Source organism: Miniopterus natalensis, chromosome 18, assembly GCF_054644295.1.
Source record: "Miniopterus natalensis isolate mMinNat1 chromosome 18, mMinNat1.hap1, whole genome shotgun sequence".
In the NCBI taxonomy this organism is placed as follows: Eukaryota; Metazoa; Chordata; class Mammalia; order Chiroptera; family Miniopteridae; genus Miniopterus; species Miniopterus natalensis.
The window spans coordinates 36023313-36048882 of record NC_142098.1 but is presented as its reverse complement, the minus strand read 5'-3'; the positions used below and the strand labels follow the sequence as shown (position 1 = coordinate 36048882).

At 52.9% G+C, this 25570-nt stretch overlaps 3 protein-coding genes across 3 annotated transcripts; 2 read left to right on the top strand and 1 right to left on the bottom strand.

Annotated features, from left to right (window-relative positions):
• Positions 1 to 14789, top strand: CADM4 (cell adhesion molecule 4). The gene is made up of 9 exons (XM_087826746.1): positions 1 to 71; positions 10304 to 10450; positions 10782 to 10934; positions 11187 to 11321; positions 11678 to 11842; positions 11956 to 12046; positions 12194 to 12366; positions 13141 to 13269; positions 13751 to 14789. Exons 1-9 carry the CDS (start codon positions 8 to 10, stop codon positions 13858 to 13860), a joined length of 1167 nt encoding a protein of 388 aa, XP_087682872.1. The 5' UTR covers positions 1 to 7; the 3' UTR covers positions 13861 to 14789.
• A 2301-nt stretch (positions 14790 to 17090) lies between these two features.
• ZNF428 (zinc finger protein 428) lies at positions 17091 to 24405 on the top strand. The gene is made up of 3 exons (XM_087826745.1): positions 17091 to 17150; positions 18512 to 18714; positions 23741 to 24405. The coding sequence occupies exons 2-3, from the start codon at positions 18639 to 18641 to the stop codon at positions 24250 to 24252; spliced, it is 588 nt and encodes a 195-aa protein (XP_087682871.1). The 5' UTR covers positions 17091 to 17150; positions 18512 to 18638; the 3' UTR covers positions 24253 to 24405.
• SRRM5 (serine/arginine repetitive matrix 5) lies at positions 17753 to 23238 on the bottom strand. Its single transcript, XM_016219502.2, has 2 exons — positions 23180 to 23238; positions 17753 to 21436 (listed from the first exon to the last, which is right to left on the bottom strand). Exon 2 carries the CDS (start codon positions 20621 to 20623, stop codon positions 18674 to 18676), a length of 1950 nt encoding a protein of 649 aa, XP_016074988.2. The 5' UTR covers positions 20624 to 21436; positions 23180 to 23238; the 3' UTR covers positions 17753 to 18673.
• Positions 24406 to 25570: the final 1165 nt, after the last annotated feature.

The window sequence follows — 25570 nt, the reverse complement described above, 5'->3', positions numbered from 1 at the left end:
CGGCACCATGGGCCGGGCCCGGCGCTTCCAGTGGCCGCTGCTGCTGCTGTGGGCGGCCGCGGCGGGGCCAGGTAGGGCCGGGGCCGGGGCGGGGCGCGCGCGGGGACGGCCGGGCCGCCGCGGGGCCGCAGAGGCCGAACAATGCGCGCGGGGCCGGGCCGGGCCCCCTCCCCGGGACAAAGCGCAGCGCGGGCCGGGAGCCGGGGCCGGGAGCGGGAGCCGCGAGCGGGGGAGGGGGCGCGGGCCCGGCCGCCGTGCCGCAGCTCCCCCACCCGCACAGGCCCGCATCCCAGCGGGGACAAAGGGCCCGAGACCCCCCACCCCGGCCCGCCTTCTCCGGGCCGGTCCCGCTGTCCTTCTGTCCGCTCTCTGCGTCCCTCCGTCCTCCTGTCTCTGAGTCCCAGCCTCTCTCCTTGTCCCCCTACCCTTGTCCTCTGTCCCCTGTCCCTCAGTCCCCAAGTCCTGTCCCTCCCTCTGTCTGTCCCCCTTTCTCCTTGCCTCCCTCTCCCCCCACCTCTCTATCCTGCCTTTGTCCCTCACCTCTGTCCCTTGGTCTCTGCTCCTTTTTAGTGGGTCACTTGTCCCCCATCATCCTCTGTCCCCTTCTGTCCCTCTGTATTTCTGCTCTCCCTCTCTGCCCCTGTCTCGCTGTCACCCTTGTTTCTCTGTCCCCTTTTCTCTGCCCCCATCTGTCCCATCCCCTTGTTTCTCTGCCCCCATCTTTCTGTCGTTTCTGTTTCTCTAGCCCCCTCTGTCCCCTCTCTCTCCCATTCTCCCTCCTCCAGCCCCCTCTGTCTGTCCCCCTGTCCCTCTGTCCCCTGTCTCTCTGCCTCCCCTCTCTACCCTTAACAACCTCCATCCTGGGATCCCGGTCTCCACCCTCCTTCCCTCCATCTCTCTCACTGTGTTCCCCCGGAGAGGAGTTGAGTCAGGCAGGGCACCCTAAAGGGCCCTGGAGAAATGGGGGGGGCATTGTGTGTGAACCTTGGCATGTGGGCACACACGTGGATTCAGCAGATGCCTCCCCACCCATCCACACACCTAGGCCGTGACTTAGAGAAGCCCCCTCCAGAGCAGCCAGGGAGCCACCCACATACCTTTAACACACGGGCAAAGCCCCTGAGCCTGGGGACAAGGTCAGGAAATGTCACCCTCACACTCACACTCTCACACTGTGTGCCTCGAATGTGCCACAAGCCACCTCCTCCCTGGTGGGTAATGCCAATCTTGGGAGGAACGAAGGATTGGGAGGTGGCTGGGCAGGAGTGGGAGGGCGAGAGGTTCTGTGGAGATCTGAGAGAGGAGTGTAACCAGATGGCACAGGGCCGGGGGCCTGGGTGTAAATCCTGACTCTTGCCATTTGCCACAGTAGCTGATGGCAAGCACCCTCCTCTCTCTAGGGCTCAGTTTCCCTCTCTGTAAAGTATGGATGTTGAACTCAGTGATCTGAAAGGCAAGGAACTCCAGCTTGAACCCCTGACAAGGTGAGGGGCAAAGCTGACCTTTCACCCTCTACCCTGCCTTCTTCTACAGTCTTCTGACATTGCTTCAGAACCTGCATCATCACCTCCTTTCTTTGCGACAGACACGCCACAATTTCCCAGATGAGCGCTTTGGTTCCTTAGCTACATTTCCATCCAATTTTATGTTCCTTTCTTCATTTTTTAGGCCCTAAACACCAGCCTCATAGAATCCCAGAACTAACGAATCCAATAAACAAAGAACCTTGAGGGTGTTTTAGAACATTGGCATCTTTAGGATTCTAGAATCCCAGAATCTTCAGAACCCTGACACCTTTAAAATTCTAGAACCTTGATGGCACCCGCATTCTAGCCTCTGGACATCTTTAAAATTCTGAAGTCTTGGCCTCTTGGAGATCCTGAATCTTGACATCTCTGACATCTAGAATCTCAACAGCTTGCAACTGTGGGACTTTGGAGTCTCAGAATCAGATAACCTAAGATGACCACCTCCTCAGTGCGAGAATCTTTCATCCAGCACTTCTGGGAGGTAGCTTTACTGGTTTGTCCCTGTCGCTGCATCAGGGTACTCTAATCCCGTCTGTAAACTTCCTCTAAATCATGGGGCTTTACAAGTTGGGAGAGAGCTGGTGTCCTGGAAGCACTCTGGGCTGGGAGCGGAGGAACCAGGCCTCTCTGGTGTAATTTAGTATCAGCCCCGGTCCCTCTCTGAGCCTCTTTCCCCTTCGGGAAAGCGTGGGATTAGGGAGCTGGAATACAGGATCTCAGAGGGCCCTGCCTGCTTTCCTTGTCATTTGATGTTTCTGAATGGCTTTGGCCACTAGATTTCGGGGGGGGGGGGGGGTGTCGTCCCCACATTTCCCTCTTAGTCACCCTCCTTCCTCTCTCACCTGCCCAGCCAGCAGGAGTGGGGATGGGAGATGGCGTCCATTTGTGCCCTTTCAAAAACGTATTCTCTCTTTCCTGGCTCACTCATCTGCCACGAATAGCAGAGGATGATTAGATTTATGCCAAAAGAAAGGAGGGTCCAGGGTGGGAATGAGAAAGAGATGGGTCGCCTGCCTAGGGATGCTCACAGGCAGACAGAGATGCACAGGCCGGAAACGAACAGAAAGGCGCTGAGGAAACATATCCAGATGTGAAGAAAAGAGAGAGGCTGTTGGAGTTGGGGGCCTTTGTGGAGGGGGAGCTTGTTGATCCCGAATAATGTTTTCCTCCCAAGTGACTCACTTTTCCCTTTTCAAGTACTTACCAGCTACTCTGAGAACAGGGGGGCTTCCCTCCAGTGTGAGTCAGCCCGGGTACAGGTCTTGGGAAGTTTCTGTCACTGACCCCCACCTACCCATGAGCTGGATGCCTGAGTCCCTCTAGCTGGGGTCAGATTCTGCAAAGGATTCCAAGACCTTAGACACAGCAGGGCTGGGGCCTGGGTGGGTTAATGTCGTGCGAGCCTGGCCTGTCCCGGTCTTGGGGAACACAAAGACAGCTTTCTCTCTCTGGGTGGGGCGGGGGGGACTTGGAGACAGTCAGACTCGCCAGCGCCCAATGGCCTGTGGCACCAGGACCCAAGCACCCACTGGTTCCTGCCTGTGCAGACCCCAGGCCCCTAGGCCCTCTGGGAACCAGGCACCAAAGCTCCTCCGCAGGCACCCAGTAGGGCAAGAGGGCAGCAGCAGAGCTGGGGCTCTTCTAGGAGTGGGGTGAAGAGTGGGCACTGGGGGTGGAGGATAGGACAGCGAGCGCTCAGTGCAGGCTTGCACCCTTCCTGGAGCAGGAATTCCTCCCCTGACCCCCCCCAGGGGGAAACTCCAGAGGACTCCCCCACCCCCTGGCTGGGCCTGAGGCCCAGAATCCAGGGAGTTCTGAATATCCCAGGAATGTGGGGGCCACAGGAGAGACTTTGTGTGTGAGGCTGCTGACTCACCCCTATGTCCCCACCTGATGCTTGGTCCCCAGATAAGAGGGGAACAGAGGGTTGGGGGAAGGCAGGACTGCGGTTCTGGGGTTTGAGGACTGTGGACCTGGAGTCAAAAATTTCCAAGAGAGGAGGGGGCAGAGGGCCTGGACCCCTGGGTCTGAGGGAAAAGGGGCTGGGGACTTAGATTCCTGGGTTTGAGGTAAGAGAAGGCTAGGGGTCCTGGACATGTGTGTCAGAGGTAGGAGGGGGCTGGGGGCCTGGACTCCTGGGTCTGAGGGAGGAGGGGGCTGGGGGCCTGGACTCCTGGGTCTGAGGGAGGAGGGGCTGGGGGCCCATACTCCTAGGTCTTGGGGGGTAGGGGTACAGACTCCTGAGTCCTGAGAGAGGAAGGGGCTGGGGGTCCCCGCTCCAGGTTTCTGAGGGAGGAGGGGCTGGGACCCTGATGCCTAGGTCCCGCGAATACAGGCGCCTTCACAAGGCTGAGCTGGGGAAGAATTGATGCTTTGTGCAAGGATGTTCGGACTCCGCCATTGGTGGGGGGCTGAGGGGGGTTCAATCAGGACGTAGGGATGTACCACCTCCCTGGGGGAGGAAGTGGGGGAAGGAGGCATGATGCCACGAGCCTCCTGGGGAGCGGATACAGTCGGGGTGGCTGTGACCTTCCTGGAACCATGACCTTGAGACTCCCTTGGGTACTCGCTGACTCAGGACCCAGGAAGTGCTCCCCCACCCCGCTCAGTTTCCGTGGAAACATCCACCAGCTGTACTCTGGACCCCTGGCTCCTGGGTCCTGAAGGAGGAGGGGCTGAGGGCCCAGACTCCTGGGTTTGAGGGAGGAGAGGCTGGGGGCTGGGGACTCCTGGGCTTGAGAGGATGCTGAGAACCCAGACTCCTGGGTGCTGATGGGAGAGGGTGCTGGGAGCCTGGTCCCCTGGATCCTGGGAGAGGAGGCAGTTGGGGTGGATTCCCGGGTCTGAGGGAGCAGAGTGCTGGATCCTGGGTCTCTACATGTCACCTGCTCAGCCACTCTTTCCCAAACCCTCCCGTCTCTTTTCCAGGCACCATCCCCATGACGACTCCAGGCTGTCAACACAGTTTAAAGGGCCAGTGCCCTAGTCCCCAAAGCTCAACCCCTCTCTGACCAGAAAGTCCCGCTTCACCACCCCCCAACCCCGAAACAAAAGCTCCTGGGACATTAATATTCCAGGCACAGACACTGTTGGTTACTGAGTCTTCAGGAGGGGGAGGGAATTAGACAAAAGCCCCCCCTCACCCCATGTGCACCCTCAAGCAGAGAGCAGGGAATAAACTTGGGGGGCAGATCCAGAGGTCCTGATGGCTCTCCGGAGATGTTGAATTTCTGCCACCGAGTTGCCTGGGACCCCTGAGCCTCATTCTCCACATCTGTAAAATGGGGGGCTAGCACTGGGCTAGCCCTGAGGTCCAGGATCCATGGATAGGCTTCAAAATGTTTGCTTTTTTTAAGTGCCAGATTAAGCAGGCAGGTCCGTTTTCCTGTGCATGGGCAGGTTTCTGGAGGTTGTAATAATAGCAGTTTTGCAGAGAGGGCCTCCTGAACTCAAGGCACTGGGCTAATCCCTATGAGGCAGGCACTGGCTTCATCCCCATTTTGCAGGTGGGGCATCTGAGGCTCAGAAAGGTTAAGCCACTTGCCAAGATCACACAGATGGCAAGTGGTCCAGCTGGGATCAACCCAGGTGTTTACGATGAGAATAGTGATGTCACAAAGTTGTTGTGAGGCTGAAATTAGATCCTGTCTGACACATGCCATTCATTCATCAATCTTCCAGACATTTATCAAGTGCCAGGCACACTTCTAGGCACTGAGGGTACAGCAGTAAACCCAATGGTTTATATCCCTGCTTCATGGGGCGTATATCTAGTGATGGGGGACAGTATACAAGTGAGCAAACAATAAAATAATTTCAGTGAAATTTCCATAGAGGAAATAAAACAATGGTGATGAAATAGAAAGTGTTCTGGAGGTGAAGGGATGCGGAGTGAGAGAAAGTCACTCTGAAGAGGTGTCCATATGATCAGAGACCTGAAAGAACAGGAGGCAGTCCTGGGATGATCAAGGGGAAACAACATTCCAGGCAATGGGAAGAGCAAGTGCAAAGGCCCTGAGGTGGTGACAAGCTCAGGGAGTCTGAAGGATGTCAAGGCCTGTGAGCCTGGAGTGAAGTGAGGGTGGTTGGAACTGTGGCCAGAGAGGGCCCAGGCCACCTAGCACCTTGAAGGCCCAGGGAAGGAGTCTAGGTTTTATTCTAAGTGTGATGGGCAGCTATTGAAGGGTTTTAAGCAGAGAAGTGACTTGATCTGATTTACCTTTTTGGAAAATCCATCTAGCTGCTGTGTGGAGATGGCCTGGTGGGAGGCAGGCATGGAAGCAAGGAGGCCCATGAGTAGCTCTAACAGGTTCAAGTAAGAGCCCTGGCCGGTGTGGCTCAGTTGGTTGGGCATCATCCTGTGCACCGAAAGGTGGTTGGTTCGATTCCTGGTCAGGGCACATGCTCAGGTTGCTGGCTCGATCCCCAGTGGGGGCCATGCAGGAGGCAGCCGCCGATTGATGTTTCACTCTCACATCGATGTTTCTCTCTCTCTCCCTCTCCCTCTAAAAATCAATTTAAAAACACTTTGGGGGAAAAAGAGGTTCAAATAAGAAATAGTGTCATTGGACTAGGGTTACCGTAGAAGAGGTAGACAACGGTGAATAGATATGGGGTATGTTTTGGAAGTAGAATGGATAGATCTTGCTGATGGAAAAGATGTTAGAGGTGAGGGAAAGGGTGAGAACTTGTATGATTTCTAGGTTTTTGGCCTGAGCAACCAGGTGGATGGTTGTGACATTTACTGAGATTAAGAAAACATGAAGAGGAAAACATTTGGATTGGGCATGTTAAGCTTGATATTCCAGCAGATACTAGATAAACCACTAATAGTGGCTTTAAAACAAAAAGTTATACTCAAGCATAAAATAATCCTCAAGTAGGCATCCAGGGCTTTTACAGCAGCTCTACAGTCATCACCAGAGGCCCAGGTGTCTTCCAGGCCTTGGTTCCACCCTCCCTGCTGCCCTTGTCCTCATGGCCCAGTATGACTGCCAGGACTCCAGGCACCCACATCCCAGTTCCAAGCAGCACAAAGGTGACCTGGTGGACAAGGGACTTGCCCCCTTTTTAGGAAATCCTTCCCAAATTACCACATGACACTTTTCCTTACATCCAATTGGACAAAACATTCACATGGCCTCACTTAGCTGCAAGAAAGTCTGGGAAATATATCTTTCTGCTAGGCACAGGGTGACCGGAAAATGCAATCAGGGTTCTTCTGCTAAGGAGAAAGGGAAGCATGGATGTCGGGGTAGAAAGCTAGCTATCTGTGCCTTCATCCCCTGGAATTAATGGTTTCCACCCCTCAGCCCCCAAATGAGGTTACCTATCCTTTTTACAGGGAATGTGACACTCGAGATGGGATATTACAGTGATTTGTGTCTACCTCCTCATAAATCTTGAAAGGCCCTCCAGGACAGGGACCTCATCTGACTCATCTCTGGGCATCCAGCCCTGGAAAACCTACCCACTGCTCAGGAAATACTCAAATGAGTAAATGAGACAGACTGTAAGAGATATGAAGCGATAGTTATCCAACATTTAAAAGTAAATAACCAGATGTGATCATGGCTCTTTCCTGCTTCAAAACCCCCACTGGCCTTCAGGAGAAAAGCTAATCTCCTAGCTTGGCATTTGAGGCGTCCTCTAGCACATCCCACCCCCCTCACCAACGCCAGACACTTTGCACCCAGCCGGCCAGCAGTGGATGCGGATCTAGGATACAGAACCAGAGAGATCTGGATTCAGGTCCTGGCTCTGCCACTTGGGCTGTGACCTTGGGCAAGTCCTTTTCTCTCTCTCGACCAATTTTCTCATCTATAAAATGGGAATTGGAAGAAAACTGGAGATTGATATTAGTGCCTGCCTTGTTCAGGTAGTGTGATGGTTAAATGGAAATTATATAGGTAATGTCCTTAGCACAGAGACTGGCACAGCAAGTGCCTACTAAACAGTAGCTATTGTGATTGTTATTTTGAAGATGACAGTGACAGTGATGACGGTGATGCGGATGATGATTAATCTCAGCTTTGAGCTTTATTCCAGGCTGTTTCCTCTGCTGGAAACACCCCCTTACTAATCACCTACCTTGTTCCTCTGCTGGGTTAATCAGGGTAGGTTAACGTCTGTAACAAACAGCCCTGAAATCTCCGTGGCTTTACAAAAAATGTGTATTCCTCGTTCGTGTTACAGTTCTGTGCAGACAAGTCGCAGGGGGCAGTGAGTCAGGGCCCCAGGCTTCCAGCTTGTGAGCCTGCCCTCCTCTAGGCTCCTTGGACTCCTCTCCATTCAGCCATCGAGAAGGATGTGAGTGACGCCCTGGCCGATGTGGCTCAGCAGTTAGAGCATCAGCCAGCAGACCAAAGGGCCGTGGGTTCAGTTCCCAGTCAAAGGCATGGACCTGGGTTGCAGGTTCCATCCCCGGCCCAGTTGGGGCGCATGCGAGAGGCAGCAGCCAGTTGATGTGTCTCTCTCACATGGATGTTTCTCCCTCGCCCTCTCTCTCTCTCCCCCTCCCTCCCTCCCACTCTCTCTAAAAAAAAATCAATGGAAAAAATATCCTCCAGTGAGGATTAACCAAAAAAAGAAAAAAAAGGAAAGAAGATGTGAGTGAGATGAGCCAGTCTGGAAGAGGTGTTTCTCTCTTCCACCTACATCCTATTGACCAGAAGTCAGTCACATGGCCCCACCTAAGTACAAGGGGCTCTGGGAAATGTAGGCTAATCCTGCATTGTACCAGTTAACTTTAGGGGGGTAACAGCCCATCTAAAACATAGTGGCTTTAAACAATCATGTTGTTTACTTACAACTCTGGGATCAGTGATTTGAACTGGATCAATTGGGCAGTTCTTCTCTTGGTCACAGTTGGGGTCACTCATATGGCTGCAGTCACCTGGTGTCTCACTGGGGCTGGATGGTGCAGGATGGCCTCACTCACATGGCTGGTGGTTGGTGCTGGCTATTGGCTGGGCTTCTCTCTCCCTGCAGTCTCTCATCCTCAAGGAAGCTAGTCTGGGCGTCTTCACTTGACTGTCTCAGGGCAGCAAGAGGGCATGAGCGAAAACTGCAAGGACTTTTGAGGCCTAGGCTCCAGAACTCATATAATATCACTTCTACACATTCTGTTGGTCAGAGCAAGTCACAAGGCGTGCCCAGATTCCCAGGGTCTGAGTGCCTCCGAAATGGGTGGAGCAGCAAAGTCACCTTACAAAGGGCATGTACAGGGACAGGGAAGAGAATTGTCTGCCATCTCTGCAGACAAGCTACAACATGTGCCCAGGTGTGAAAGATGGGGTTCAGTGAACACAGCAGTTTCCCACACCTGGTGAGCTCCTGTTTACTCAAGATCTGAATCCAATAGAGCTTTCTTCCAGAACCTTCTCTAAGCATACATCTCCCTAAACAGTCTTTTAAAAACAAAAACAAAAAAACTTAAAAAAAAATGTTTTCATTGATTTTTAGAGAGAGAGGAAGGGAGAGGGAAGAGAGAAGCATTGATCGGCTACCTCCTGCATGCCCCTACTGGGGACTGAGCCTGAAACCTGGGCATATGCCCTGACTGGGAATTGAACAAGCAACCTGTCAGTGTATGGGAAAATGCCCAACCAACTGAGCCACAGTGGCCAGGGCTTTTTTTACTTTTTTCAGTATTTATTTTATGCTGAGTTTACTCCCAGGCTATAAGTTTTTGTTTCTTCAGTTTCTTCCTGGATATCTTTTTCTTCTGTGCAACCTCCTCTTCTGGTTTAGGAACAATCTGCCCTTTTTCAGTAGGATCATCTCAGGGTGGCAGGAGAGCTCTTGTTTGGGTTAATCTGCCCATGAGCTCTGTAAGTTCTATGCTGCATCTTGGGTGCTTTGTTCACCTGGATATGCTCAATGACCAGAGAATCTACATCTAAATCCTTAAGTTCAGCATTATTCGCTGCATTTTTAAGCATGTACAGCAAAAATTCAGCACTCTTTTTGGGCCACTGACCCTGTGTCCAGCCCCACTGTTTGGCCTGGACTCGCCTACCAACCCCACCACTATAATGATGAAATGGTACACGTTACTTCTGTAAAGTGACATCCTTCAGATATTTGGTGGCTTTTCTTCTTTTTTTAAATCCTCACCTAAGGATTTTTTCCCACTGATTTTTAAAGACAGTGGAAGAGAAGGAGGAAGGGAGCAGAGAAAGTGAGAAACATCCATGTGAGAGAGACACATTGATCGGTTGCCTCTGGCATTCACCCTGAGCGGGGCCGAGGATCAAGCCTGCAAGCCTGAAACCTAGGTTCATGCCCTTGACCGGGAATCGAACCCACGACCCTTCAGTTTACAGGCCAATGCTCTAACCACTGAGCACACCAGCCAGGGCTACGTGGTGGCTTTTCGAATGTGCATATCCTTGATGGCCTAGGCAGTTTCAAGAGTGTTCTTAAAGTGAACACGAAGATTTGAAGCTCTTGATTTGCGTGATTTTGTGAGGTTTTCTGGGTCAAGTGATTAGCAAACCATTTTTCAGAGGTCACCTCTGGCCACTTTCGCGAAGAGTCCCTAGGCATTCTTGGTATCCCTTCTCTCTAGGCTCCCACTGTGCCCTGTGCAGCCCCATTAGAGTCCATCTCCTGGACTCCCGCCTGCAGGAAATGTTGGATGTGATAAACTGAATGTGAGGGGAAGGAGAGGGATTGGAGGTTTGGATGGGAGAGGAGCAGGGAGAGGGAGAAAAGATTGAGTTGCAGCCCTCAACGAGTCTCCTTTCCTGTCTCTCTGCCTGTTGATCCAGGGACAGGACAAGAAGTACAGACAGAGAACGTGACAGTGGCTGAAGGTGGGGTGGCCGAGATAACCTGCCGTCTGCACCAGTATGATGGGTCCATAGTTGTCATTCAGAATCCAGCCCGGCAGACCCTCTTCTTCAATGGCACCCGCGGTGAGTGCTGGGGTCTGAAATCCTGAGTCTTGAAGGAGGAGGGCTGGGACCTGATTCCTGTGACCTGAAAGAGGGCAGAGCTGAGACTGGACTCCTGGGTCTGAGGGAGGAAGGGGCTGGGGGCCTGGACACCTGGGTCCTCATGTACCATGGAGCTGGGTGGAAGGGCCTCAATCATCCTGGGTCCCCAAGGGCGTAACCAGGTGGGCACCTTAGACAAACAGGTATGGCTGCAGAAAAGAGGCAGAGGGCTGGACTCTAGGCTCCTGGAGGAAGGGCAGAGCCCCTGAGGCCAGGATTCGCCACGTTCACTCCCGGTTCCTCACTCTAGCCCTGAAGGACGAGCGTTTCCAGCTTGAGGAGTTCTCCCCTCGCAGGGTGCGGATCCGGCTCTCAGATGCCCGCCTGGACGACGAGGGGGGCTACTTCTGCCAGCTCTACACGGAGGACACCCACCACCAGATTGCCACGCTCACAGTCCTGGGTAACCACCTCCCCCTCCAACAACCGATCCCCTCTCCTCTCTCCCCCGCCTTTCCCTCACCCCGAGACCCGGCCCTGGCAGGTCTGAAGCTCCTGCACACCCGGGCCGGGCAGCATGGCAGGCCGCCCTGACCTCTGGGCTCTGTGTCTGACCCTTGTTCCCTTTGGTCCCTGGAATCCCGCAGCCTGGTCACTTTGAACCCACCTGGATGCCTCCCCTGACCCCCACCCGTACCCCCTTCTCCCTGCGCAGTGGCCCCGGAGAACCCCGTGGTGGAGGTCCGGGAGCAGGCGGTGGAGGGCGGCGAGGTGGAGCTCAGCTGCCTGGTTCCGCGGTCCCGCCCGGTCGCCGTCCTGCGCTGGTACCGGGACCGCAAAGAACTGAAAGGTATTACCGAAAGTGGGGTACCGGGGTGGGGGAGGTGCCGGCGAGGGGCGGGGCTAGAGAGGGGGCGGGGCTTATGAGGCGGGTTTGTGGGGGCGGGGCTTGGGGAAGAGCGCGCGATCTGCAGCTGTTGACAAAAGGGGTAGATGAGAGCACGTGGAGGGGAAGGGGAGGCGCTCTGGGGAGAGACGCGCGGGATCCTGAGCTTGGCTCCGGGCGGTCGTGGTTTAGCGGCCTGGAGGCGGGGCCTGAGGCGCAGGGGCGTGGCTTAGCAAATAGCTGCTTTGGGATTGGCTGGGGGGTACCCCCGGGGTGGGACGGGAGTCCCGGACTGACGGAGTACGGTCCCCGCGTGGCAGGTGTGAGCAGCAGCAGGGAAAATGGCAAGGTGTGGAGCGTGGGGAGCACCGTGAGGTTTCGTGTAGACCGCAAGGACGACGGCGGTATCGTCATCTGCGAGGCGCAGAACCAGGCGCTGCCCTCGGGACACAGCAAGCAGACGCAGTACGTGCTGGACGTGCAGTGTAAGTGACCCGCGGGGCGGGGGGGCCCAACGCCAGCTGCCTGGCCCCGGGAAGGCTCCTTACCCCGCGTCATGGCCCTGACAACCACTCTCCCGCCTCACTTCTGCCTACAGACTCCCCCACAGCCCGGATCCATGCCTCCCAAGCTGTGGTGAGGGAGGGAGACACGCTGGTGCTGACGTGCGCTGTGACCGGGAACCCCCGGTGAGCTCTGGGGCCCGAGACTCCTGGGAGGAAAGCCTTGTAGGGACCCTCTTATTCGAAGATGCTGCATATCTAGATTCCTGAGGAGTTAGAATTGGGTGCTGGCACCTGCGTCCCTAACTCTAATTGTCCTTTACCCCGGTCCAGGCCAAATCAGATCCGCTGGAACCGCGGGAATGAGTCTTTGCCGGAGCGGGCGGAGGCGGCCGGGGAGACGCTCACGCTGCCCGACCTGGCATCCGCGGATAATGGCACGTACTCTTGCGAGGCGTCGAACAAGCACGGCCACGCGAGGGCGCTCTATGTGCTGGTGGTCTACGGTGAGTGTAGGCAGCGCGGGCCTGGGGGCGGGGCTCAGGGCAGGGGAGGGGCCTTCTGGGGTCACTTTCTTGTCCTGGGTGGGCGGGGCACGTGCAAAGTGATTCCAGGAGGCCAACAGTGCACAAAGTTCTTACAATTCTGGGGCCAGACTGACCGTCTGGGTTCCAATTTGGCTCTGCAACGTCCTACTGCGGGTGACATAGTCTGCTCCTTAGTTTCCTCATGGGTAAAGTGGAAATTAACAATAGCACCTCTTTCAGGGTTTGTGAAGATTATATGAGCTAAATATATAAAGTGGTTGGAATGGCCCCTAGCAAAAAATAAGTGCTACGTGTTTAGCTCTATGACGATGCAGCAGGAATTTTGTAAGTGTTTGGGCCCTAGCTAGCATTTTAAATACCTGGAGCATTTTAGACAAGATATGTTAAGGGACTTGGACATGAGGTTCCATGGGGGAAGAGTCCAAAGAAAAGGGTTGTGCTGTTTCTTTTCTCTGGGGGTGGGGTGAGGAAGGGAGGGAGGGCAGGTATTAGGGAAATGACTCAGGGGCCTGTGGGCAGCATACAAACCAACAGGCATTCCCTGAGGAAGTGGAGCATCAGGAAAGAGGGAGCGTTGAGAAAGGCCCACAAGGTGGCAGTAATTTGAGGGGCATCGTACGTTAAGGGGCGAGGTTAGAGGTGGTGGGTGGAATGCTTTAACAGGTTGGCAGCGATGGGCCGGGCTAGGACCGTCCTCTGATGACCTGGTCCTGCGCCCTGTTCCTCTGGCAGACCCCGGCGCGGTGGTAGAGGCTCAGACGTCGGTGCCCTACGCCATTGTGGGCGGCATCCTGGCACTACTGGTGTTTCTGATCATATGTGTGCTGGTGGGCATGGTCTGGTGCTCGGTACGGCAGAAGGGTGAGTGGGGGCGGGGTCTGAATTCCGCTAGGGGTGTAGTTGGTCGTGAGATTGGCAAGGGGGCGGGACCTAGAGACTGAATTCCCAAGAGGGCGGAGCTTAGACCCAGGATTCGAAACCCCGCGGGACCTGAAGCCAATACTCCAGAAGGGGCGGGTGTTTCGCCCAGGACTAAAAGGGGTGAACCGCTGAAGCTGAATTAAGGCAGTGGGTTTGAATTAAACGATTCATCTTCCTAATTGCTGGACTCGTTGGGAACAGAGCAAGGGGATATCACCAAGAGAACAGAGAAAGGTTGATCTTTCTGTGAACTTTTGGCGTCTTCCTAATTCTGCTTTACCTCTTTCTCTGCCCATTTTGCTATTCCCTGGTCTTGATTCCCTCTCCCTGTGTTCTGTTTCTCCCTCTTCCTTCATCTGATATGTCTTGTCTGTCTCCTCCTTCCTGTAAATTTCTGTCCAACTCCTGGGTCAACCCTCAGGCTCCTATCTCACCCACGAGGCCAGTGGTTTGGATGAGCAGGGAGAAGCAAGAGAAGCCTTCCTCAATGGCAGCGATGGACACAAGAGGAAAGAAGAATTCTTCATCTGACCCCAACTGTACTCCAGGCCTGAGCCTGGGCTGGGGTCCACCCCACTGCCAGCTGCAAAGACATTTACCAGAGTCTGGGATGGTGGGCATCTCCCCCCACCACTAACACCTCAGACGTTTGGGCAGGGATGGGGGTATCAGATGCCTGGGTCTCTGCAAGGGCCAGGAGCAAGGTCCCAGAGGTCTGGGTCCCCCAGGGGGCAGGGGCCAAAGGTCCAGATCCCCCAAGTCCAGGGAGGGCGGTAGGGATTGGGTTGGGGGAAGATAACTGGGGGAAGGCCAGGGCCCCTAGGCTGCAGAACCAGGTCTTGTGGGGAGGGGATCAGATTCTGGGAAGGGTGGGGTGGGCAGGGAAGGGAAACTCAGATTTCTTTGGGGGTCCCAGACCCCATGCCAGCCATTGTAGGAGTTCCACAGAGCTCTGGGCACCTCTTTGCAAAGCCATGTTTGCACGGTGGGGGGTAAGGGTGGGGGGGAGGGTGTGGAAACAGGGATTCTGTGTCTTTGTGTCATAACTGATGGAGGAGGTGAGGGAGACAGCCCCAGCCCTTTTCTCCAAACCCCCTTCCCCAGGTTCCGGTTTCCCTTCCCTCCACCTCCTCCCCCCACATCTGTCCCACCTATATTTGTCTCTCTGTCTACCCACTCCTGGGGGGGCCTTCCCCAGCTCTCCTCCAGGCCCCCCCAGGGAGAGGGAAAGGAGTTTAGGGGGGTGCGTTGGTCTCTATGCTTTTATATATAATATATTAAAAAAATCAAAAATCTGTATGAAAATATCAGATTATGCCCTCTTCCCCCATTCCTGGCTTTTGCCCCTTTTTCTTGTTTTAAAAAAAAACAACACACACCATTTTGTACGGGGCAGGGAGGGGAATGGGGAGGGGGTTTGGCAATCCCACTAACCACCATTAAACAGAGGAGAGAACATGTTTGGGGTGGTTGTGTGTCTGTCCTTCTGCCCAGAGCTGCACCATGCTGGGAGGGGAACTGAGGGAGGCTGTGTGTCTGTCCTTCTGCCCAGAGCTGCACCATGCTGGGAGAGGAACTGAGGGAGGCGGGAGATGCTGGTGAAGCATACAAGCCAAGAGAAGGCACCTTGACCCTCCTAGAGAGGGAAATGTGTTTTGTTTTTTTCCTTCAGCCAAATAGTCTTACCTCTTTGGTAACTACTGAGCTACCTACTCTACCCTTACCCCATGGCCTGGACCCTTCCCTTGGCTTACCCCAACCCCAGACATCAGTCTCCAGGACAGCTTTCAATTAGTCACATCTCACCCTGATCCTACCTTTTTCAAAACCTTACCCTGTCTCCCTGTCATCTCTAGATGAAGTCAAAGCTCCTTAGCCTGGTATTCCAGGCCCTTCATTCGTTTCTCTAAATTTTAAATGATTCTAATTTTAGATTTAAAAATATATTGTCCTCTTTGTGCCAGGTGCTGCTCAAAGGTCTAGAGGTGCTACGGTAAATAAAAAAGGCAAATATTTGGTGTTCTAGACAGCTTAGCACTAATCTGAAGAGTAATACTGTTCTAAGTACTGAGGCCCCAAAGTGAATAAGGTGACTCCATGTTTTACCCTCATGTAGCTTTCACAAGGAAAAATAATTTAATTTCAGGTTGCCATTAAGATAAAATGCAGAGGAAGGGGAAGTGGAATACTATTTTATTTTAACTTATTATGGAAAACCTCAAACACATAAGTAGGCAGAACAGGACAATGAAGTCCATGCATCCTTCACCCCAGCTTCAAAAACCATAAATTCACGACCAATCCTGCTTTATCCACAACCCTACTTGCTTCTCTAAAGCAAATCTGGAGGTGCTATTTTAGAAAACAAATAAGTAAACCAACAAACAGGGAATCCCTCTCAGATTGACATCTGTGCCAAGATATAAATGGTTAGCACAAGAGCAGCCATTTGAAGATCGGAGGGAAAAGCATTTTCAGGCAAAGGGAACAGCAAGGGCTAAGACCTGAGAGGACAGAGACAGGGGTTTTGGATGTGAAGTGGATCTAGTCAGGAATGGATGGTGAGGTCAGAGATAAACCGGACCAAGCCATGTGTATACCTCGTAGACCATGATAAAGACTTTGGATTTTTTTCTAAGCATAATGGGTTCCCATTGGAGAGCTTTAAGCTAGAATGTGTTACTTCCAGGAAGTCTGGACTCCTGCAATATCTTCAGCATAAAGTCTGAACTCTTAACATCACCTGTAGAAGCCTTTCCCCTCTCTAATTCTGAGCTCCAGGCATATAATCTACTTTCACTTCCTCAATCAAATCATGTACTACTTTTTTCTTCTTCCCCTAGGCCTTTGCCCTTAACTGGTCCCGCTGCCAGAGTGACTCCCATTCCAGTTGGCTTCTATTAATCCTTGGCTTAAAGAGCATCACCTGGAAGCCTTTTCAGGCTGGGCAGGCACCTCCTATCGCCCCCCACAGCTTCCTATGCTCCACTTATTCCAAGTGTGACCACTCCAGGTTGTGATTCTGTGTGGACCTCCTTCCTTTGGTTGGGGCATCATGTGGATAGGGGCCGGGTATGTCTTGTTCACTGCGGAAACCATAGTGCCTGCTAGCACAGGGCCTGACACATAGAAGAGCAGTAAGTATTTATCCTGGTTGTGGGGAGGATTGTGAGGGTTGGTAAGGGTCCTGGCCCTTGAGCCGCCACTCAGGAAGATGCAAACCCATCCCACCAAGTCAAGGCTGCCTGCTTCTCGCTAGTCTGCAGTCCCTATGCGCACGCGCCTTGCTCAGGCTCGACCCCCACCTCCGCCTCACGTATGCTAATTACTGCGCTCCTTTCCACGGCCTCTCTGGGGAATATGCAAATCATCCCTTTTGGTGCCCGAGGCCTCCCATTGTCCCGAGCTAAGATTATGCAAATAGCGGGCCTCCGGTCCAGGATCCCAGCTGAGCTGGAGTCCCCCACCCCCAGCGCATCTCCTCTATAAAGCGCGTCCCCGCTCCGCACACGCACGCGCGAGCCTGAAGTTTCTAGTTCAGTCCGGCTGCGGACCGTACCAAGTAAACTCGGACAGCGAGGGGCAAAGCCCGGAACCCCCTGCGCGGGCGTCGACGACGGCCCGACTCGGATAGCCCCTCTTCGCGCTGTGCGCCTGGAATGGTCCATCTCGGCGCGCAAGCGCCCTAGGCTCTGCTCGCCCCTCGCGCTCCTTCCTCCCCTACTTGCAGCGCAGGCGCCGAGCCCGGGCGTGCAGCCACCGCCGCCGCCGCCGCCGCCGCCGCCGCCACCGCCGAGCCGGAGCGGGGGCCGCCCTCGCCGGTGAGTGTCCGGGATCGAGGTGCGCGGGGCATGCTGGGAAGTGGGAACTACGGCACCGCTGCATGATGGGAGCGACGGCTCCCGTCACGGAGGAGCTGGCAGCAGTCTTGGGCCCTGGTGGCCTAAGGGCGAAACCTCGGCTCCCTTTTCTCCCCCCCCCCCCACGCGGCTCCATGCCGCCCTGGCGCATCCTGGAAAAACGGGACGCCTTGCCCTAAACGTGTGGAAGTCGGTTCGCTAGTCGTTATAGGCCGCCTGGTGCATTCTAGGAAGAATTACCTAGCTCCTTGCAGGGAACCAGTCCCTTTTGTCACACACGCTCCGCGAAGCATCTTGGAAACTTGGAGTGCTTCGACGAAGAGCGCCCTGGAAGGTGGTCATTACAGGCCTGAGGCATCCTGGGAAGAATTACCGCAGGGCGTTGTGGGAACTGGGCCTTACGGTCCCATGTTAACAGTTTGCTCCGGCCTCCTTACTCCAGCATTGTGGTCGGGGGTGCCTATTATCTTCTCGCAGGGAATCTTGGGAGATGGTTGCTATAGGCTCAGGACATTGTGGGGTCTCGTCCACGTGGTATGTGGTAGCCTCATTTACGCCCCTCTAAAGTCATGGGGCCAGTCTGGCCGCCAGTCATTGAGGAATGGGACTTGTGCCCCAAGGAATGCCTCCACCTCACCTCTGGAATACTTTGGAAGGGGCTTTGTGATGCGGCCCTGCCCAAAGGAGATAATCTGTTTCACCGTGGTTATGAGGAGCACATGAGTTAAGTCCTGGAAGCCCTTTTTGCATGGAGAAGAAACAGGCTAGAGAAGTTAAGGCCTTTGCTTGAAGCTACACAGAATATAGCAGATTTAGGATTCAAATTTAGATACTATCTTGCCAAGGTATAAATTGATACAGAACTAGGGCTGACATTCACAGACTAGCACAGCCATACCAGTTGTTTAAGTATTTAAATACTTCTAGACCACTACACCAAGTAATCCATACCCCTAACCTGCCACATTGGATTCTCCCTCAACCCCAGACTTTCCCACAATCCAACTGATTTATGCCTAGCATAGGACCATGTTCCAATCTCATTCTGATGGTGCCTATGCTAATACCCACTTTTAAATATTTGTAATGTTATCCTTCCCCACCCCATTGAATAAGAACCACAGACAGCTTCGTTGCTCAGATGGGGAAATTAAGGCCTACATATTGGCAGCGCCTGCAGCCAAGGCCCAGAAAGCAATCAGGGATAGAGCTGGGGCCATCTTTGCCTTACCCCCATCACAGATCACACAGCTGAGGCTGGGGAGGCAGACGCTATGTAAAAATTTATTGAGTCACCACACGCCTTTCCTTTCCCTCTCCAGCATCCCTCTACCTGCTGACATCCTGCATTAGAGAACTTGTGTCCGAGGTGTAGCTGTGAAGAGCTGGCCAGGGAGGGACGCTGTGTAGCTGCTGCTCTGCTCCTGTCTCCTGTCCCCTCCTCTGGCCATGACAGAGACTCGTGAGCCAGCTGAAACTGGGGGCTATGCCAGCTTGGAAGATGATGATGAAGACCTCTCTCCAGGTGAGCTGGCTTTAGAGGCGGTGGTGTTGGCTTGAATATCATCCTGGCTTGGGATTGGGGCTCTGCTGAAAAGTCTTGAGGGGGAATCGCTCCTTGTCACGCTAGGTATTCTGTTCTGACTGGGACTCTGTACCCTGCTAGGGGATCCTTTCCAGTTGGGACTTCCAGGGTTTGTAGATAGGTTGTGTTTGCTCTTGCTGGGGGTTCTAGACCGGCTGTGATCTCCCTTGCTGGAGGTTCTAGCTTGGCTGTGATCACTTCCCTTTCTGGGAGTTCTAGATCGACTGCGGCCTCTCTCTGTTCTGGGGGTTCTAGATTGGCTGTGAGATCTCTCTTTTCTGGGGATTCTGGTTTGGCTGTGATCTTGTTCCTTGCTGGAGCTTCTAGATGGGCTGTCATCTATTTCCTTGCTGGAGCTTCTAGATCGGCTGTGATCTCTTTCCTTGCTGGAGGTTTTAGATTGGCTGTGGTATATTTCCTTGCTGGAGGTTTCAGTTTTAGATTGGCTGTGATCTACTTCCTTGTTGGAGGTTTTAGATTGGCTGTGATCTACTTCCTTGTTGGAGGTTTTAGATTGGCTGTGATCTCTTTCCTTGCTGGAGGTTTTAGATTGGCTGTGATCTATTTCCTTGCTGGAGGTTTTAGATTGGCTGTGGTATATTTCCTTGCTGGAGGTTTCAGTTTTAGATTGGCTGTGATCTACTTCCCTGCTGGAGGTTTTAGATTGGCTGTGATCTACTTCCCTGCTGGAGGTTTTAGATTGGCTGTGATCTCTCTCCTTGCTGGGAGTTCTAAATCGTCTGTTACCTCTGTCCTTGCTGGGGCTTCTAGACTGGCTATGTCTTCTCATCTGGCTGGGAGTTTCCTTCCGGGTACGACTCCTTGCCCTGCTATGATTTCTGTTCCAACTCGGATCTCTCACCCTGCTGTGGGTCCTCTTCCTACTGCGACTTCTTGCCCTTCTGGGTGTTCTAGACCGGCTACGACTTCGGGTCCTGCTAGGGGTGCTAGACTGGCTGCGACTTCGAGTCCTGCTGGGTACACTACCCTGGTTGTAACTCTTGACCATGCTGGACATTGCATTTGGGCTATAACTCCGTTCCCTGCTGGGGGTGATCATCTGACTATAACTCTTCACGCTCTTCAATGATGATGGAAACTGGCTGTAACCTGTCTCCTCGAAGGGAGCTCTGGTGGGGCTGTAACTCTTTGCCCTATTGGACGTTACCGCCAGCTTGGAACTCTTCCCCATAGCCGAGGTTCCTGTTGGGCTACAGTCACTCTTCTCTCTGCTCATATTTCTAGGCTGGCTCTCACTCCTTTCCCGGTTGTTGGTTCTAGGCCGGCTGTACCTCTTCTTCCCACTCTTTTTCTGGGGAGTAATTCTTACTCTGCTGGGTGTGCCTCGTTTGGCACCCTGAGTTCTCATCCTGCTGGGAGTGCTGGCCCTGCTGGATGACCTCTTGGAATTGTTACTTTCCCTTCTGCCAGGAGTTCTGCCCCGGCTGTTTGTGCCTTTCCGGTGGTGGCGTCTTACCCTGCCAGCTTTGTTGGCTTTGCTGGCCCTGGTATCGGTGCTGGCCTTGCTGGGTGTTCTTGTCCTGCTGCGGACTCGGGGCCTGCTGATGGGCTGGTTAGAAGGGGCTGTCTTTGTACTTTCCCATTTGGTGGACTTGGAACTGCTGGGGCTCATAACTGAGTTGGGGGCTGTTGATTGCTTAGTGGGCACTGAAGAGCTGTTGGGCATTGCTGATTTAGTGGTCTTCAAGGAGGGAGGAGGCTTGGGAGACACTGTGGGCATCGAGGGTCCAGTGGACGCCAGAGACATGCTGGGCTTTGAGGATCTCGCAGGTGGAGAAGGCATGGTGGGCACAAAAGGGCTTGTGGTCCTGAAAGTCACAGTGGACATGAAAGCCCTGGACGACCACCTGGTTGTCTTTCATTGTGTGAAGTCATAGTGGGCATTGAAGACCTGGAGGGTAGGTGGTGTGAAGTCAGAGGTGGGAGGGTCAGGAGGGGTGGGGCCTATCCCAAGGCCAGAGATGTCTGCTCTGTGCTTTGCAGCCATTCAGCAAATGTTTCTAAGGCTGACTGAGGCTCACCATTGCTGGGGACACAGAGACAGGCAGCCAGGTCGTCCTGACTTCCAGGAGTCTCCAGACCTAGGTGGTCACTGCTTAGGTGGTCAGATTGTGTTGGGGGTTCCAGAGGAGAGAGACACTGACTATCTGGGGAGTCAGAGAGGACCTCACGGAGGATATGACATGTGAGCTGGAGCCTTAAAGAGGAGCAGGAGTTTGCTGCTAGAAATGGAAAAGGCGGCCCCAGTTGGGAAAATAGAGGTAAAGGTCTAGAGGAAGGAGGGAGATCAGGGCCTGGGGCCACCCAAGCAATGAACCAGACAAAGTCTCTGCTTTGGGGGACAAGCAGTAAACACACAACTAGATGTATAAAATAAGTTGAGAAGGAGAGTTAAGGGGCATAGAGAGTGCTGGGGAGGGATTACGGACTAGACAGAGTGACCAGGGTGTCACTGAGGAGGTGACACTTGAGCAGAGATGTGGCAGAAAGTCAGGAGCAAGGCTTAGTCCATCTCCAGAAAGGCTGGCAAGGCCCTGGGGCCGGTACATGCCTGGGGTGTGGAGGGACAGTGAGGAGCCCGGTGTGGGTGTTCAGTTGTAATAGGAGGCCAGCATAAATGCAGGGCAAGTCTGTTGCAGTCCTAGAAGATACATTCAGCAGGTTCCTGCTATTGCACCTAAAGTAGCTAGTTTTTCCCACACTGTTAGCAAAGTGGGGGATCCTCCCTCCTGGATCACTGCTTGTATGTACACCCCCCATAATTTTTTTCCTTTTTTTAACCTAAACTTGTCCTAGGCATGTCCTTCATATGCATGAAATCACAGTAATATATTCTTACACATATTTTAATTCACTTAACTAGATATATGTATATATATATGTATATATATAGTCATGTGCCACGTAATGACATTGGTCAACAACTGAACACATGTACCGTGGTGGTCCCATAGATTTTAATGGCGCTGAAAACTTTCTATCGCCTAGTGACATCGCAGCTGTCTTCATGGCATAGTGCAACACATTTACCCAAGTATTTACTGTTGTGTTACAGTTACATACAGTATTCAGTATAGTAACATACTGTACAGGTGTGTGGCCTGGGAGCTGTAGGGGAACAGAATGTCACCCCCAAATACAGTTATAGTATTGAACCCTTGAACAACGCAGGTTTGAACTACTATGGCTCATTCATTCATAAGGGGGATTTTTCTGTTGACCCTCTTAGTCCAGACCTTCACGTTCAAGGGTCTACTGTAGGCCTGTTTAGCATAAGGATTGTCTTAGGCTGGTTATTTCAAGAAACTGCAGCACTCTGAAAAACAAGTAGAAGTTACCCTTTGTAAAAGGCATTTACATTTGTAAGGGTGCCTATTTACTGGAAGGGAGATGACGTTACCTCTAGAAACTTTTGTCTGTGGGGAAGACTGGGACTTACATTTGCATAACAACCTTACCCTTGGTTACTGCTGATTCTAGTAATCTTCCATAGCTGACTTCCCCCATCCCCAATGTCTTTGTCTTCAACTGAGGAAGGTATTTGAGATGGTGGCTTTAGCCATTTTGTTGAGTTGCTCAGTTTTCCTGGGTCTCTTTCATATATGTATACAGGGGGTGTACGCGTTACTAGACTTTTTTCTCCTGTGAGTCTATCTTTATTACAGGGATGTCTCAGCCAGGAACCCACAGAGCACACCCTAGGTGTGTAGTAGGTAGGCTGAACGGTCTAGATTGTGTAAGTGCACTCTGTAATGTTCTTATCACAACATCACCAGATGATGCATTTCTCAGAGAGTATCCCTTTCATTAAGCAGCGTGTGACTATATATAAAACCACATATATCTCTGAAAAGTAATGGAAAAAATCCTCAGATGAAGATTAAAAATAAAAAAATTTAAAAAATAAAAAATAGCCCAGCTGGGTGTGGTTCAGCAGTTGAGCATCGACCTAGGATCTAGGCGATTGGAGTTTGATTCCCGGTCAGGGCACATGCCCGGGTTGTGGGCTCAATCAATGACTCTCTCATCATTGATGTTTCTATCTCTCTTTCCGTCTCCTTTCCTCTCTCTGAAATCAATAAAGATATATTTAAAATACTGTATGATTATTTTAAAAAATTAATTAAAAATAAATTTAAAATAAAAATAAATATATTATCAAAGTACATATATACTGTGTATTTTAATTTGCTTAAATATCTGTTTAAATGTTTGTCTTCCTAAAATGATCCAGCATAGGCGATCACCCATATTTAGCTTTCCCTGTTAGAGCTGTTTGACTGGAGGCCTAACTGCTCTTTGCCTCAGTGTCCCCATTTGTCACTTAGGAATAATAACAATGCCTCCCTCACTGGGTTGCTCTAAGGATGAGGTGAGTTATTACGTGAGAGTAGGGCTCTTCCAAAAGCGTTGAGCGCTGCTGCTGCTGCTGCTGCTGCTGCTTTTACTGTTCCTGCTTTTATTGTTGCGGTGTTTAATCGTCACCTGAGGGTATTTTTTCCATTGCTTTTCAGAGAGTGGAAGGGGGGAGAGAGGGGGGGAAACATCTATGTGAGAGAGACATATCGATTGGTTGCGGACCAGGGCCAGGAATTGAGCCTGCAACTGAGGTACATGCCCTTGGCTGGAATTTATCCCAGGACCCTTCAGTCTGCGGGCCGACACTCTAACTACTGAGCCAAACCGGCTAGGGCTATTCCTACTTTTACTCCTATTTTATTGTTATTAACCCCCTAAGATGCTGGACACACAGACACTGAGCACCTCCTGTGTGCCAGGCCCTGTTCTATGCGATGGGCAGCCACCTGTGGGGAAGGGCAGGATTGGGCCCAGGCCACCCTCTCCATCCGGTATCAAGCCTGAATGGGGCTTGAGGGGACAGCCACCTGGGCACAGCCCTCTGTCCCCCTGATGCCGCTGTCTTTCCCCACCAACCCCCCTACAGGTCCTGAACATTCCTCTGACTCCGAGTATACACTCTCAGAGCCGGACTCTGAAGAGGAGGAAGATGAGGAGGAGGAAGAAGAGGAGACCACTGATGACCCTGAATATGACCCTGGCTACAAGGTGAAACAGCGCCTGGGTGGGGGTCGGGGTGGCCCGTCCCGCAGGGCCCCCCGTGCAGCCCAGCCCCCGGGCCCCCCAGCCCAGCCCTGCCAGCTCTGTGGCCGCTCACCTGTTGGGGAGGCTCCACCAGGCACCCCACCCTGTCGGCTCTGCTGTCCCACTACAGCCCCCCAGGAAGCGCCAGCCCCCGAAGGCAGGGTACTGGGGGAAGAGGAGGAAGAGCTGCCTCGGGCCGGGGAGGGCCGACCTGCTGGGAGGGCGGAGGGCGGGGAGGGGGACGGTGACGAGGACGAGGAGGGCACCTACCACTGCACCGAGTGCGAGGATTCCTTCGACAGCCTCGGCGAGCTGCATGGGCACTTCATGCTGCATGCCCGGGGTGAGGTGTAGGCAGAGCCCCCACCCAGGAAGCGTGGTGCAGGGGGTGGGACGGGAGGAGTGGGCCGAAGAAATTGGGTGGTGAAGTGGTCCTGGGGGGTGCTGCCGATCTGTGTTGTCTTAGCCGTACGTGTGAAGGCCGGAATAAAAGCCAAATTCTGTGTGTGTCGGTCCAGCGTGTGTTTGGTGTTTATGTGTGCGTGCGTGCGTGCGTGTGTGTTTATGGTCCAGTATGTGAGACATGCGCCTGGGCATCTGTCTGCCCCTCACCCTCCTGGGCTCCTCCTTAGGGGAGCTTTAGGATCAGTGTTGCCTAGATAATCAACATTTCACTAAAGGTTGAATGTTCAGTGTGGTTTACCCATAGACCCCATGATATATAGGCTCAAACAACAGAATTTTGTCTCTCGCTCACATAATAGTCCAGGGTGGGTATTTCAGGTTGGCAGGCAACCCTGTCCATCTAGTGATTTGGGGACCCAGACCATCTCTTAAGCCTGTTGTTGTCCCTATGGTCATGTCTGGGTGGCCATGGCCTGGGAGCCCGGAGAGGTACACGTGTTCTCTTACAAGCCCTAGCCCAGAAGTGGCGCATACTGCTTCTATTTACGTTCCTTTGCTGAGAAATTTGTTGCATGGCCACAGCTCACTGCAAGGGAGTCTGGGAAAGGTGGCCTAGCCAAGTGCCCAGAAAGCAGAAAATGGTTTGTGGAGTTCAGCTCATGTTCTCTGCCACTTCGCCTAAGAACCTTCACAAAGAGGACTTCCATTATAATCATAGCTTCACTTCCTGGGTGCTAAGTGCTGGTCCAAGAGCTTTACACATGTTGTGTATCTAGGAACTTACAAAAATAGAATCTTAATTTTAATCAGTTGCCATTTTCCCAGCACTTACAGAGTTCTGCATTTTATTTGCATGAGATCATCAGGTCCTTAGAATAACTGAGGTAAGGACTGTAATCCATTAATTCATTTCACAAACATCTTTTGAGGATCTGTGTGTTAAGCATTGGGAATATGCCCATGAATAAAATAAAATCCTTGTCCTCATGGAGCTTACATGGGGGTGGAAAGGGGCTACTGGTGGGGACAGACAGTAAACAAGATGTAGCATATGCTAGATGGTGGTGACTGCTAGGAAGAACGTTCTAGGTAGGGAGAGGCAGGAATCTGCCCTAATCAGGGAGGCCAGAGATGCTGGAGCAGAGGGAGGAAGGGCAGAGCTGGAGGGATGAGCTCGGAGGGAAGCAGGCGGCCAGCTCCTTACAGCCATGTCCAAACTTTGGCTCTCGCTCTAAGTTGGGAAGTACTAATTCACAGAAGCTTGGCA